The sequence below is a fragment of the Panthera uncia genome, assembly GCF_023721935.1.
Source record: "Panthera uncia isolate 11264 chromosome C1 unlocalized genomic scaffold, Puncia_PCG_1.0 HiC_scaffold_3, whole genome shotgun sequence".
NCBI lineage: Eukaryota > Metazoa > Chordata > Mammalia > Carnivora > Felidae > Panthera > Panthera uncia.
The window spans coordinates 99,640,937-99,657,032 of NW_026057584.1; the positions used below are offsets into that span (position 1 = coordinate 99,640,937).

The 16,096-nt window shown below is 44.6% G+C and overlaps 1 protein-coding gene across 2 annotated transcripts in view; it reads right to left on the reverse strand.

The window, feature by feature from the left end:
* The window catches only part of CCDC93 (coiled-coil domain containing 93), a 91,505-nt gene extending 76,322 nt beyond the window's left edge, over positions 1–15,183 (reverse strand). For both annotated transcript variants that reach the window (XM_049615731.1, XM_049615730.1), the window contains exons 1-4: positions 14,988–15,183; positions 10,678–10,791; positions 8,857–8,951; positions 330–441 (exon numbers count right to left, since the gene is read on the reverse strand). In XM_049615731.1, the coding sequence (XP_049471688.1) occupies positions 330–441; positions 8,857–8,951; positions 10,678–10,791; positions 14,988–15,029 (363 nt within the window). In that variant the 5' untranslated portion in view covers positions 15,030–15,183. The remainder of the gene's footprint in view (positions 1–329; positions 442–8,856; positions 8,952–10,677; positions 10,792–14,987) is intronic.
* Positions 15,184–16,096: the final 913 nt, after the last annotated feature.

Genomic DNA, 16,096 nt, shown 5'->3' on the forward strand with positions numbered 1-16,096 from the left:
AAAGAATAAAGAAAAGCAAGGAATAAAGTCAGGCTGGATAAGTGGGACAGGACCAGAACATGGAGGGCTCTGGAGTGCTACCTTTACCAAAAGGGCAATGAAAAGCAATTAATGGGAACATTCAAAGGTCACAACAGGTGACAGTGTGAACCTAGGGAAGAACACTGGCGAACTTCTGAGGATGACGTCAGGAAGTCCCATCACGTCTTGCTCCACCAACTCCATGCCACACCCGTTAAATCCAGGATCTAGGCCGGATGGCCCAAGAGCCAGACCTGTTATAGGAATTCTGGTGTTCAGAGGACAAGAAACCACACAGAGGCTCTCACCTGAACAACAGGAAATATGTGAATAAAATCCATGCCCTGGATCTGGTGGGGCTCCAGCTGGTGTGGACACTTCATCCTTGGCAGGACTGAGACGATTTTTTCTGACAGTGCTCTGTTTGGAAAAAACAACAGCAAAGAGTGAGAACACACTAAGTGGCTCTTAAGACATCTCTCAAGTCTGGGCAGTATTCCAGAAGAATCTGGGGCTTCTCAACACCAGATCATGACCAAGCTTCTCCCGACTGACTGCAAAATGAGAAAAATAGGCACAATTCAGATGTGTCTGTGTGCACGCGGCTAAGGCCACAAAACGGCTTTCTTTCTTTATTCTACGGTTTTGTTCTTCCCACCTTCTTTATATTAAAACATATCGTTTACTTACGACATTATGGTGATGTTTGAGGTAATAATTATTATTTTTTAACATACTTACGTTGTAAAATACAAAGTCATCAGTGCCCCAAGTTCTTTTACATTTCATTTTACTGACCTACTTTTTCCAAAAATCTGGGAACCACTAGGTTACACATTAAAAAAATTGTTCTCTCTCTCCTTCTCCCCCGTGCGCATGCGTGTTCTCTCTCTCTCTCTCTTGCAAAAAAAAAAAAAAAAATTGTTCTAAATATCATTCAGGAAACAAATAATTACCAGACCCTGTGCTGGGTGCCTACAATAGTAAGACAAAACATGGGGCCTGACGCTAAAACAAAAAATTTAGAGTTCTCTACTCTGGTATAAAAGTATTTTTAAAATAAAAAATAGCCTTTAAATTTTTTTTTTTTTTAACTACTTTCAAATTAATCCTAGATTTGGGGGAACCATGTCCTTGTTCTTTTTTTCCAGAGAGGAGAACGCTTCTGCTTCTCATCAAGAGCATTCTGAATGCTCTCCAACACCTTGCTTCAGTCCTGTGAAATGTCCAGGAATAAGGGGAAGAATGGGGCTTCCCGAGGCCTGAGAGCATTCTTGTAGCCCAGTCAGGAGGCAAGCATCCTCCGCCTGCTGAGAGTTTCCACAGCTCCTGCCCAGGCCTGGGTGGGACAGTTTTAAGGCAGGCACGACAGCAGGGTCTGTGTACAAGTCCACAGATGTAAGCCTCCTTCTCTACTTGGCTGGTATTTGACCTCCAACTGTCTGCTTCCTGTTTCTTACACTTCAATTGGATTTGGTTCAAGAGGGGAGAGCAGAGGTTACCAAGTGGGTCTGCCTTGAGAAAACAGTCACCAGGCATGACCTTGTGGGGCCATATGGAGAAATGGGGGCTTCTGGCTCAGCTTATGTGGATAGGTTAGGTTAATAGTCTTATTCTAAAACCCTTTAAAAAAATCTTAGCCCCTTACAGCAGCTACTGTGGCCTTGTCTGCAAGTGAGAACTATTTTCTGATAGATGAAAGCCCTAGTGAACAAGGTCCCTAGTTCTTACTAGATGCTTCAAATTCAGCAAGTGGGTCTACTCACACAGTGTTCCTTGTTCAAAGAAATCTTGTATGCTTTTATCTCTCTGCAGTCCCATAATCCTTCCCAAGAGACAGACACCTTTAAGACTGACATCTAACAAAGGCCTGGGTCAGAGCAATTATTGTCTTACCTATGCTGTCCTTAGTAGGTTTTATCCTCTTGGTCTTGGTAGGAACTAAGTGAAATCCAGGGAGAAAAGCTAAATGGCTCCCCAGGGAATGGTCCCTGGAGAACACACTACAAAACTTTGTTCATTCCCAGGAAGAAGCTTTAGAAGGTGGCACCAATGTTAGAACTACTAAGAGGAAATATGGATCATAATATCAATGATATTATGGATCATAATATCAACGTCAAGTCTGATAGGTCAATCATAATATCAATGTCAAGTCTGATAGGTTTAAGAGACAAAAATATGGAGAGGAGAAGACTGATACTCTACTGCACACATTTACAAAAGGAGGGAACATCTACCTCCCAGGAGGGAAGCCTCTGGGAGAACATTTTCACCCCTAACACAGTGGGCACGTGTGTGACTCATCCAAAAGGTCTGAGACATGGAAGGAAAATGTCACATGCCTCTCAGCCACTACTGCAGTCCCTCCTTTCTGAGCAGCCTGACTTCAGGATACAAGTGTCTTTTCTGTCATGAGGTACGTGGCTGTCCCAGTGGGGAAGCCTATGGCTGTCCAGTTGTTTCTGGGGCTCAAATGGGATAGTTTGGTAGGCAAGTATTAATGAACCCATTTGGCAGCATATCTAAGGCTCTCTCTATAATACACTTTATCTTTTATTTTAATCTCCGACAGACTCTCATGCCTTTCTTCATTTGCTTGAAACTTGTGAGGGGAAGAGACTGGTGCTTAATTGACACAGCTCCCTAAACTCCAAGCTTAGCAAATACAGATGATCCTCACTTGGCATCCTCGTTTAGGGCAAGTCTTAACTGTTGATATCCATGGGGCCTTTCCTCTCAGTCACATTCTGGTTCAGCGGGAGGAAAGCTCCCCCTAGTGGCTACAGATCTGAGTCTGCATAGGGTTACTGGTCCGTAACAACCAGTCAGTAGCTTGAAAACAAGAGGCTGAGACCCCCAGTACCATCTAGCTCAAACTTCTACCTTCAGACCAAGTTGTGTCTGACCACTGCTCAGAGACTGCCTCCTTTCCCAGTTCATAAAGGCCCTGAGGGAAGGATGCTGTGGGTCATCTCAGGGTTTACAAGCCTCTTAACCCTCCTCCCAGAAATCACTGCCAAGACTGAGGTCTCACTCAACAGCATATGGAAGCAGCTGGAGGCAGAACCACTGCTGGGCCAAGGGAGGGATGTGTGGGACATACAGGCAGGCTGGGGTAGGGCACAAAAATCAGGAGGACTTCTTGAAACCCACCAGCCCCTCTCTCTTTTTCCCTGGAGGTCAGGGTAGACCCTCTGACTTTCTGAAAATCTGGGTAAGTGACCACGCAGAGGTCCCTCGTGAGGTTTCTTAGTCTAAGATTTTAACAATGCCCACTTGCCACTACAGGTGATTGGTTTGATTCCTGCAGTTTTTAAGAGTGTTCAGTACACAGTTTCCTCCTCCACTGCCAACAGTTTGAAAGAGAGTGAATTAACCAGGGTTTAAACTCCAGCTCCATCACCTGCTCTGAGACTTCTGGCAAGTCATTTGGTCCCTCTTGTCCATTACTCCCATCATACACGAGGAATAATGCCTGTCCTACTTACTCAAACTTGTTGCGATGTTTAGGTAGTCATAGGCAAGTACAAGTGCTCTGCACACAGGCGCCTCCTACTCGTGTGTTGTTGAAATGAACTCAGTTATAAGCCTGAAATCTCATTTATGGACCTCTGAACATAGGAATCTGCAGTCATGGGGCTTTACGACAGGCTAGGAGGGTAGAAGGAGGATGTAGACAGAGGGTAGAAGCTCATGAAACCCTCAAGAAAAAGGGATCAACAAGAAGAAAAAGGCCCCAATTGGGCATGTACAGAAAACAGCCTGAAAGATAATCATGCCCTCCTCAGACAGTGCTACCTGGCCACCCACCACACAGTTTCAGCTGGGACATACTGAAACACTGCAAACATAAGCCACTTTTAGTCTAAATTGCACCTAACCAAGAAACTCTGTGGAGAGGAACCTCAAACACAGAACACATTCCAAAACCAAACAGAAAAGATGTTTGAATAATTCGGTGCCCTGTGGCTATGGCATTTCCCTTACAGGTAAGAGAGACCCCACTGTCTGATGCATTGCTAGGAGTCTGCTGAGTCTTCAGTCATGCAACCCCTCAGCCCCGGTTTCATCTACAATTACAGTTCATGGCTCTGGACTTAAAAAGCTACACATCAAGTGTTTACCAGAGAACATAACACTGTACATCCTCAGCCCCTTATCCAAACCCTTTGGGGCCATAGGTGTTTCAGAATTCAGAACTTTTTAAATGTTTGCACTTTAGTGGACATAAGAGGCATATACTACATATTATGTAGAGCCCAAGTGAAATCTAGAGCAAACTGTACACTTGAAGAAATTATTATTTCTGCAGCAAAACTTATGAAAATTCCTGTAAGTGGGATCAATAAAGACTAAAAATAGTCTTAAGTAGGTTCAGGTCATGTTTTGTTTCCAAATGAGTTTTGTATCCACACTTAGAAAGAACAGACCTGTTTTCAGTGGTTTTTTTAAGATTCGAGAAACATGGACAAGGGATTAAGAATCCATATAAAACCCACCATGCTCCAATATCTCCTAAGAGTACTGCCAGTGACAGGAAAGTATCATAATTCCCAAGGACGCCAAGGTGAAAAGGGGCTAAGGACCACTGTAAAACTCTAAGGGAATTTGCAAAGAAGGGATACACAGAATCTAGGAGATGGTAAAAGTGGTGCAGAAAGAATGCATTTGAAATCAAAAGAATGCAAAAGACATCCCAGCATAGCAGGGGTGCCACAGGCGTAAAAAGCAATCACTCAAAATGGAACAGAAAGAGGCCTCAATCAAGAGTGTCCTCGAGAAGATAGTAAATTTATATTAGTAAACAGCTAAAGAACCTGGGTGATCTTAGCTACAGGTAAAGCTATGTGCTTCTTGGTCAAAAAGGGAAAAAAAGGCGATCAGAAACTCAAGAAAAGTAAGCTGTATACAGACAAGGCAAATTACAACGTGCCTGATGTTCAGTGACTTTTCATAGAGACCACTCCACTGGCTCAGGCCAAACATCTCAGAATCATTCTTGAGTCCCCTCTTCCTCACACCCAAATCCAATCTGTCATGACATCCGGTTGGTTCTACCTCCAAAATAGATGAAGAATCCCACCAACTGCTAGCCACCCGTCATGGCCACCATCCTTCTGTGAGCATGGCTACAGGGTGCTAAAGAATCTCCCTGCTGCCAACTTCACCCCTTTGATCAGTAATCAGAGAGTTCCTTCTAAAACCGATTATGAACAGAACAGATTATGTTCCTCATCTGCTCAAAACCCTTCAAGAATTTCCATCTCAGTCAGAGTAAACTCAAAGTCTTTATTCTGACCTACAAAGCTCTACCCGATCTGCCCCCCTAACTTGTCTGCACCTCTGCTATTGCCCCTCTCCCCCACCTCACTGCACTCCCGGCAGGCTTCTGTTTGGAGCCTTCACGCTCGCGGTCCCCTTTGCTTGGAACCCTCTTCTCTCAAGTCTTAGCTCCCATATTCCCTTCTCAATGAGGCCACACTGACTTAAAGTTACAACTGCCTCCAAACCATGTCCCTCTTCATATACCTTTTCAGCTTTCATTTTTTTCAGAGTGCATATTACTTCCATAAATAACTCAATTTTTTATTAAATTAGTTCTTTATTGTCTATCTTCCCCCAAAAGACTCTAAGCTCTGTGAGGGAATGATATTTTTCATGAATATATCCAAAGTACCCAGAACAATGCCTGACCCATAATATGGACTCAATAAATATTTGGTGAGTCAATGAATAAATGAAGATATTCCTCTTGACTGTAATATTTTGAATATTTCCCATCAAACGGCACCATTATGGTCAAGGAGATCACATTTCCTTTTCTTTGACACCATCACAACTCTTAGTTCTTATTGTAAACACTCTTTATAAATTTACTTTTACAATTTACCTGTAGATTAAGCATGGACAATTTAATTGCTATTATTATTGAACAGATTTTAAATATTATGCCCTGAACATTGTAAAAGTGATGGTATGATGGTAGATGGAGGCTGAAAGGAAGAAGGAAAAACAGATACCAAAACATTTACCCTAAGTAGCTAGGAACCAGGAGAAACTATCTTTAAAAAAATTTTTTTTTAACGTTTATTTATTTTTGAGACAGAGAGAGACAGAGCATGAATGGGGGAGGGTCAGAGAGAGAGGGAGGCACAGAATCTGAAACAGGCTCCAGGCTCCAAGCTGTCAGCACAGAGCCCGACGCGGGGCTCGAACTCACAGACCGCGAGATCATGACCTGAGCCGAAGTCGGCCGCTTAACCGACTGAGCCACCCAGGCGCCCCTTGGAGAAACTATCTTATATTAATGAGTCAAGAAACAGAAGCTTATGTAGATTACAGCTATACAAGTGATCACAGGACAACAGATAATAATTATAAGACTGGATAATGGGAAACAAAGGGGATGTGGTGAGTAGTATAGTGAGCTAAATTCCTCCTCTTATTAGACTTGAATGAAACATACATAGTTGGAGATGCACAAGTGACCTCTCTGAAAAATCTAAAACCTAAATAGGCAAAGATGATCCTTTCCAGGGAATAAAACCAGGGTATACAATGGGAACAGGGAGAGACATCAGCTGTATATTTTGTGCTCTTTGGCAGTATCTGAATTTTTTTTTAATTTTAATTTTTTACTTCATGGATGTAGCACCTATACAAGAAAAACAAACAAACAAAGACGCAGGAATAAAAATCTACCCCTGGAGTTAGCCTGACCAGCAGAGAGCAGAGCCACATGCCTAGACTCTATCACACTGTCCCCAGTGAAGGACTTTTCCCGCTAGGTCACTGGATGCGATGTCACAGTCCCAGAATGACAGATGCTGGAGATGTAGAGCTCCGCTATTCATGGCTGAGCACTGATGAGCACAGTGTCACAGAGAACAATACGTCCTCTTTAATGAGGAGCCAAAAGATGTCCTTTGGTCTTATTATTAAGAATTTCGGTGATTCTGTGGGACCGATTTTTCTTCTGTGTGGAAACAGAATTGGGTAATTCATCATGTTTTTCTCTTTTTTGTTGGCTGCCAGAAAGCTTAGAGCCAAATCTGTGGCCCACCCTTAGAAAAACAAGGCATTTTGTGGCCTATGACAAATGTTGTAGCCTTATCCCCAACTCCCATTTCTTTTTCCTTTTGCTTCGCTTCCCCTTTTCTCTATCACTGCTTCATATGCGTATTTGTAAACTAGCTTTAATCCATTTGGAATAGTTTTTTTCCTGGAGGAGGATAAGGCTTCAGAAAAATGATGAAATAAGTCACAAATACACACAGATCTGAAATCACAAATCCCTCTCCTGACAAATAAGGGAACTGTGACTTGCCCAAGGTCACACAGCTGCCCATTGGCAGGGCTGGGCAGAACTGGGGATCCCAAGTGGTCTAATGAAATCACCAAGCCCCTAGTGAGCTATGGAAGACTGGGTGGGACACTCAGGTGAAATCTCTAGCAAGGAGTCCATGCTGCCTCCTCTCGATGGCAGGCATGACCACAGAGGCAATGGGGAAGGGCGGGGGGGGGGGGGGGGGGGGAGATTCTCTTCCTCACTCTATTCAATATTGAACTTCAATTTAATACATTCGTCCCAGCTGCCCCTGGAAAGAGATAAACTAAGAAGCAACTGGAAACTATTAGAGAGTATTAGAAAAAGGATGAGAGTTGCTGAACATCGGTAATCATCAGAGAAATGCAAATCGAAAGAAGGGCTATCATCAAAAAGATAAGAGATAACTAATATTGGCAAAGCTATGGAGAAAAGGGAATCTCATGCACTGCTGGTGAGATTGTAAATTGGTACAGCCACTATGGAAAACAGTATGGAGGTTCCTCAAAAAATTAAAAATTAAAAAATTTTAAATCAGAACTACCATATGATCCAGCAATTTCATTTCTGGGTATTAATCAGAAGGAAATGAAATCAGTATCTCAAAGAGGGTCTCTGAACTCCCATCTTCACTGCAGCATTACTCACAATAACCAAGATATGAAAATAATCTAAGTGTCCATCCTTGGTTAAATAAGATGTGGCGTACCTGTAAACACACACACACACACACACCCAGGAATATTATTCAGGCATAAAAGAAAAGAGGAAATCCTATAATTTGCAGCACCATGGATGGACCTTGAGGATAAGATTTATGCTAAGTGAAATAAATCAGAGAAAAACAAATGCTGTGTTATTTCACTTGTAAGCGGAGTCCAAAACAACTGAATTCAGAGAACAGATTGGTGGTTGCCGGAAGTGAAGGTGGGGGTGAGGGAAATGGGTGAAGAGGAACAAAAAAGCACAAAAGGTACTTGCAGTTATAAGATAGATAGGTCCTGGGGATATAATGAAGAACACAGTGACTACAGTTAGCAATGCTGTAGCATATATTTGACAGTTGCTAAGAGAGTAGATGATAAAAGTTCGTATCACAAGAAAAAAAATTGTAACTGTGTGGTGATGGATGTTAACTAAACTTACTGTGATGAACAGTTTGCTATATATATATACACATACATACATCAAATCATTTTGTTGTACACCTTGAAATAATACAGTGTTACATGAAAATTATATCTCAATGAAACTAGGAACAAAAAAGAGAGAGATAATGTTAGAAACAGCCTGAGCATTAAATGACTTATATGCTAGCTGTGTGACCGTGGCTTCTAACAACCTCAGTTTTATTACCTATAAAACTATGATAATATCTGTTGTAATGAAAACTAAAATAAAACACGTAAAGTGTCTTAGCACAACTTTTGGCACATAGCAGACACTCAAAAGTTAGCTCCCTTCCCCCCCTTTAGCCTCTTCCATGGCAAACCCTGGTAACTTACATTTTTTGACCTATGGTAGAGTTTTCCTGAAAGAGCAAATCAACGTCTATGTCAAAGTTGCAAGTGGTGATGCACCAAGTCATTCCTCCTACTACCTGCAAGACACAAAGAAAATACCTGTTTTCTCTTCCTGGTTTGGGGAGAGGGGAAGTGGAAGGTAGGAAAAAATGTAAGTAGTTTTTATAGAATCAGTGACCCTACAAAATTATTTCTCTTTAGACAGAGAGTATATGTGCCCTTCTGACTTCGTCCACTACAATTCATCTAAAATAGCACCACTCGATAAAACTTTCCGTGGCGATGGAAAATGTGTCTGTACTGTCCAATGCAGTGGCTACCAGCCACATGTGGCTACTGAGCACTTGAAACGTGGCTAGTGTGACTGAGAAGCTGACTTATATTACGAAATGGACGTATCATTCATAGGTCCTCTTTATACTGAGGGAGACGGACATTAATTCTCAGCCAAGAGAAGTCTTACTCGAGTTTCAGGTAAGTGCCAGATTCCAGAGGAATTATGTGTTTTACAGACCAGACAGGTGAGTAGCAAGGCTGACATTTGTGGTTCATTACTTAATTTCCATATATATATTTTTCACATATCTAAAGGAGAGGAGAATCTCTGGTCCACTTTTCTCATAGGATCTCTCAGAGATGCAAATGAGACTAAGGCTAAAAAAACACTTTGAAACAAAACAAAATCCTTTTCAGACACGCCTTGATGTTAGAAAAAACAACAGTGACTCTCATCTCTGGCTGTATTTTAGACACATGTGAGATGCCTATTAAATACAGATTCCAGGGGCGCCTGGGTGGCTCAGTTGGTTAAGCGTCCGACTTCAGCTCAGGTAATGATCTCACGGTTTGTGAGTTCGAGCCCCGCATTGGGCTCTGTGCTATCAGCTCAGGGCCTGGAGCCTGCTTCGGATTCTGTGTCTCCCTGTCTCTCTCTGCTCCTCCCCTGCTCATGCTCTGTCTCTCTCTCTCTCCTTCAAAAATAAATAAAAACATTAAAAAAAAAAAATACAGATTCCAGGCCCCAGACCAGATCTAAGCAAAATATCAAAGGGTGAGGCCTCAACGTCTGTATTATGAAACAGTCCACAGTGATTGTTATGTACAGCTGGGACTGTGGCCCACTGGAGCACTCAACACTTTCTCCCATCAGGAAACTGTCCTGGCCTGCTCTGGCTGATCTGCAAGCTTCATTTCTGTGCACAGTTGGCTGCTGCCTTTGCTGCAACATGCCACTTATTCTATGTATGTTGCTTTACTTGTCTCCCTTTCCTATTCTATAGAAGCTGGGCTCTCTGAGTACAGGGCCTTGGTCTTATCTCTGTGCCCTCAACACTCACTACTATGCCTTGTGCATAATAATTCTTCTAGGTTCTGCTGAATTAACACACTTCATCCCACAGTGACTTCTCCCTCCTCCAAACTCAGAATTGACCATCTTTAGAAAAGCTGGCAATTGTCTGTGAGCACACTGACCTAGGACAGCTCCTTACTAGCTCAGATTATTTTATCTTACATAAGCTTTATCTCTTCACTCAAACTGTAAGTTCTTTAAAAGGAGGAACTATTTCTGATGCCTCTTTGCACTTCCCAAAGGTCTGTACACAGAAAAGGAATTCAAGGCATACCTACTGATACATTTGTGTTTTCTTTTAATAGGAAATTGGAACACTTCCAGTAACGAACCTGAATGAGAGAGAAGCACTGGAGAAAGTAAAAACACAATCTCTTCCTCTTTTCCCTGTGCTGGGAAACCATGCCATCCCAACAAAAATCAGCCTGAGGGTCAGGAAGCTTTCCTCTTACCTTGTCAAAAGGTGACAAGCCTTTAATTCTTGCCCTGAAATACCCAGCTGCAACCAAGAGCTCCAGAATTTCAGTTAGCTTGACATTTTGTTCTTCATCTTCTCTTGTTTCTACCTAAAACAAAAGGTAAAAGATAGGCTCGTAAAAGCTACCTTAGGATAAAGGAACACCAGGCATATCCCCCGATGCCACAATTTAGTTGCCAAGGTGCAAGTGACATTGCCTGTATCACTGTGTTCATGCAGAAGCATGGGGACACAGGGCTGCCAGAGTCACAAAGAACAGAGTCCTTGGGCCTCAATGAGCTGTGTTGACCATCACAGGTGGGGGAAGAAGACACACACAGGCAGTACAGATTATTCATCGGATGGGGAAGGAATCCAGGGAAAGGAAGATGATAGCACGGTACCTCCCGGTTCAGTAACACAAGGTTTACTTCACAGGCTCCCAACTAAATTATAAACTCCTTACAGACAAAACAAGGTTTTGTTTTGTTTGTTTGTTTGTTTTAACTTTTTGTGCATCTTGGTCCCAGAAGCAACTGACAAATGGGGCTAGAACCAAGAAGGGAGTTTAAACACGTCTCTCTTCAATCATCTTTTTGATCTCTAAGGTAAATTAAGAAAGGCTTTCAACTTGGATACATGAAAGGATGCTGACTACCGCATAACGGGATTGCCTTAAAAATAATAAATTCACCTAATATATTTAAATAGGGAACTGATTTAAATTTTTTAAATTATAACCTACTTTCACTCCTAGGTGTTGATCCATAACTAAAAAGCATCTAAATATTCTAGTAGTACTGCCTCCATCTACTTCTATGAACTGTACCTTCCCTCTCTTCCATGACTGCGGAACATAAAAAACCACTTCTCTACATAAAACATGAGCAACATATAGCTGGTTCAAATTCTGGCACCCACCTCTGACTCCTCCCTCACCCAACAATGTCTGTGCAACCTTCCTTTACCCTGCGTGTCGCAGCCATCCTCCCCTCCCTTTTATTTACACTTCATGCCAGGACTACTGCAGCTGCCTCAACTGTCTCAATCTTTCTGCTCTTAATCTGTTTTCCTCACTCCTTCCTAAATCACAGCTTTCACATCATCCCTTCTTAGCTCATCCCCCAGCCCTTATCATTAATGCATCACACACTGTCTGTAAGATAAACTCCAAAGTTCCTGGTTGGCTATTCAGATCTTTGGCTGCAACCTATCGTTTTAGCTTCATCCTTTACCTCCCTCCAAAACAATCCAGTCATGGCTCTGGCCAAGCTCAAGCATGGTTCATTCCCATTTCTTCACTGTTCCCACCCCTTCCCTTCTCCTGATACTCTCTAACCACCCAGAAACCATCTTCAAATTCCAGCTCTTATTCGACGCCAACCCTGACAAATGCAGCCTGAAATGGTCACTCCTCTGCATTTCTATTTCATTTATAGTTCATGCCACTCATACAATTAAGTATCAACCTCTTCTGAGTAAAACGTCTGGTGTTAATGTACAAGCCTGTCTTTCGAAATGGGCTATTAGCTGGGTTAGGAGAGGACCCATATATTATTCAGTCATGTTCACACCTCTTCTGAAGTAGCATTAGGCTCAAAGGACAATTAAATATGGAATGACGTGCTCGATCATTACATAAAGTGCATGACCTATGCCAGCCACGGATTAACGAAATGTTTTCATAGTCATGACAGTGATAATGGAAATTCAAGTTTATTTTGAAGTACAAATTGCCAGGAGAGAGAGCTCACATATTAACATATAGTTGAACAAAGAATTATTAAAGTGATTGACAATCTCTTGCAATATGGGGTGTGACAGTGACAGCCTCGTGCCACTGCTCGTTTTACTTCTTAATCTCAAACCACCCTGGCCCAGCCTATTCAAGCGTTACCCTAATTCTTAGTGGACATGCAAAAATAAAGTAATATTAATTATTCACACAGTCTCTTCCTTTGCAAAAGATCTGGGATAGTTAAGCAACATCTATAAATAGGGAGACCCCAAGAAAAGAGAAAAGCAATATGGTTTACAAAGATGGAGTAGAAAAGAAAAATGGGATGACAGAAGTATTTTCTTATAGCTTCTAGGATGTAAAACAGGAACCCTTCATTTGTTCAATCTTCAGTTATCATGAAAACACTTCCAAGAAGAGGACAATTCATCCCAGGAGGATCATTCCTTCCTCAACTTGTACCTAACGAGAACCTGCTGGCCAACCCCATGGCAGATGCATGGCCCATGCCTTTTATCTACTCACCCCCAGAATGGAAAAGTATATACATTTTTGTGAAATAACCTATGCAATAACTTTCTGGCACAAGACACTGAATGGAGAATGTTAATTAAGACTCCGCATTCAATTCACAGATCAACACTGAAACAATATGGAAAAGGGCCACTGACTAACACACAGCGACTCAAAGAATACCCTCTTTTGAGGGTGTAAAAAGCCATTAGATTGGTTGATACACTCACCATTAAAAAACTAAAATTCTGATAAAGATGAATGACTGTGAGCTCTTAAACCAGGCACACTAAATTTTCAATTGCCCTGTACTATAGTTCATGTAAGCTGGAAGGCAAGCCCAAGTCTAGCTATCTTCCCATCCTTCACAAACCTACAGAAAAAGGTTTAGAAAATTGGATTTAAGGAATTAACTGGATTAGTGACAGTTTAATGACACAGACTATCCATATTCATATGTACTGGTCTTTGAACTAAATGATAATAATTTGATTATATTTACCCTGTATGCCTCCTAATTGCCAAGAGCTGTCTTAGGCTCCTGGAAAACTGACAAGTCAGACCCAGCCTCTTGGCAGTCAGAGAAGGGTTAAACAAAGGACACAGAGGACCAGGTTGCTTTTTATTTTAGAAAGACCCCCATTTGTAGTACTGTAGGACACTGAAACGGAGGGATTCAAGGTAGAACCTGAGAAACCAGAAAGGAGTCTACAGCAAAAGACCAGGCAAAAACTTGATGAGAGCCTAGAGTAAAGAAGTAACAAAAAAGAAACATCAAATATCACAAGACAGTTCTCATCTTGGCAATCCCCTCCCCCTTCCATCAATGTAATTTGCACGTAAGGTTTTACCTAATACAGTTCTGACAACATGACATTTCTTAGGTTTTCCTAAGATTACAACAAAATGGACTTATCCACTGGGAGCACACACTGCCAGGTAAGTCTGTCCTTCCAGCACTACATTATATCCCCAGCTTTTATGCATGGAACAGCGATCCCTCAATTAGTGGGTACCGTACCTATGAGATGAAAGAACTGAGGATTGGCAGGGAGTAGGGTGGGTGGGGGGACACGCAGAGAAGCAAGATTGGCTACAGGCAGCTGTGATGTCCTCCTGTCAAGTGCCTGCTTCAGAACCTTAGGAGGGGGACAGAGGTTCAGTGTGGATTTCATTTCTTGAGTCTTGTAAACTAGACTAGCTTTGGAGGAAATCAGCTGGAAGAGAAAAGACACTGGCAAACCGCCTCGCTAAATGACACTTGCAGCCTAAAGGAAATGCACGTTCCTTTTATTCGCAGACAACGTGGAAATCCGGAAGCCACTGACTGCCCTGTCCCTCAGGAGCGACTGAGTATTTAATAACAAACACCTCTGTAAGGAAAGGTGCCCGCTATACTCTGGAGAAGCAGCCACGCTTCCGCCAGGCGCTCGGCCCGGCCCCACGGCCCCACTGGACAGCGCGTCGCCTCCCGCACACCGCCCAGTGCGCGCACTGCTTCCAAACTTCTGCTGCCCGGGTCTGGCGCGGGGTGGGTAGGGCGGCATTCCCTGCACACACCAAGGCGGGTGAGGCCGGCCGTGGGGACCCCGCGGGCCCCGTGAGACGGCGGCAGGCGCCACAAGGTCACCGCCCTTTGCACAACCCGAGCCCGGACGGTCCCAGCGCGCGTCTCGTGACTCCAGGGCGCAGCAGCCCCGGGCCTCGAGGCGAGCCCTGCGGCGCCAGGGGTCGGGGCACACTGCCCGGGAGAGCGGGAGAGGCGGGACCCCGAGCCCCGCGGCGTCTGGGGCTGCGTGGAGCTAGGTACTGGGCTGGGAAAGACCGCCTCCGTCCCGGGGGACCCAGGAGCGGCTGAAGTTTGTCCCCGCCCCTGCCCAGGCTGGGGGACCTGCTCGGCCCCCCGGCGCACAGGGCCAGCGCTCCCCGCCGGGGACACACCTGAGGAAGGGGGCGGGGCTCCCCAAACGCTGCCCGGGCCCACTCAGCCGGCCGCTCGGTGGGCTCGGCCCTCTCCCACGAACCCGGACTGTCAGGGAGAGGGGGGTCCTTACCTCCGGGAGACCCTGGCCCTCCGGCCCCTTCGGCAACCCCATGGTCCTGTGACAGACGTGGGGCGGCAGCAGAGCCCGCAGAGCGTCCGGAGGAAGCTGTCCCCGACCGCCAAGCTGCTACCGGGGTGGAGGCAAAGCGGGAACTTCCTCTGCCGCCGCCACCGCCGCTGCCGCCGCCGCCGGCCGAGAGCGCGGCGGCCCCGCGGAGCATGCGCACTGGGACGCGAGCACATCGCGACTGCGCCTGCGTGAGGGCCACCCCTGGCAAGGCCGAACCGCGGGGGGGCGCTGGAGCTGCTGTCCCGCCGGGCTTCTGGACCGGTGTTCCGCAGGTGCTTCGCGCCGGGCTCCGCAGTTTTCTCCGAGGTGCATTACAGGGTCTATTCCTTCATCTCGGGGAATTTTTGCACTGGGCTCCCTCTCTGCTTTTCACATGCGTTGGATGCCCCAAATCGGGGTTCTGTCCGCTCTCTCCACGAGCGGGACTTCGGAAGCCCCCTCACTCTCGTGGGGAATTCCAGCATGAATGCGTTTGGGAATTCCAGACACCCGACCAGTTCTAGCTGAATCGGGGTGTCCCCTGATTTAAGCGCACTCGGGCAAACTTCTCGCTGTATATATACGGACGAGGGAACGGAGCCCCCAAGGAAGGCTTCTGCATGCCCGCTGACTCCCAGGGTTCCAGCTAGTGCGTCTTGTTTTCCAGGAAACCTGGTTTGGGATAATATCCCTACACTCCCAACATACCCAGTTCTGGGTCTCCCTTGGGGAAAAGTCATCTCAAAGTGTAGCTCCGGTTTTGATGTCATTTTAGCTGCCACATCACTTACATGATGCACCCTTTTGTGTCCCAGAGGATGGCAGTTATATAAAAGGGTTGTCTCCTGGGCCACAAGCCGCCCCGCCCCTCCGCACTTTACGCACTTGCTTCATGATGGCTTCTCCAGCATTTATTTACTTATTTACTTATTTATTTATTTATCGGGGATGAAGAAGATGACATGTGAAAACTTGCTGTAGAAGAGATCATTCCTTCTGGGGGAGGAGGGAAGAGTGCGAGATGTGAAACTAGCTCCTTGAGATTAAGAGTTGTGTGTGTGTGTGTGTGT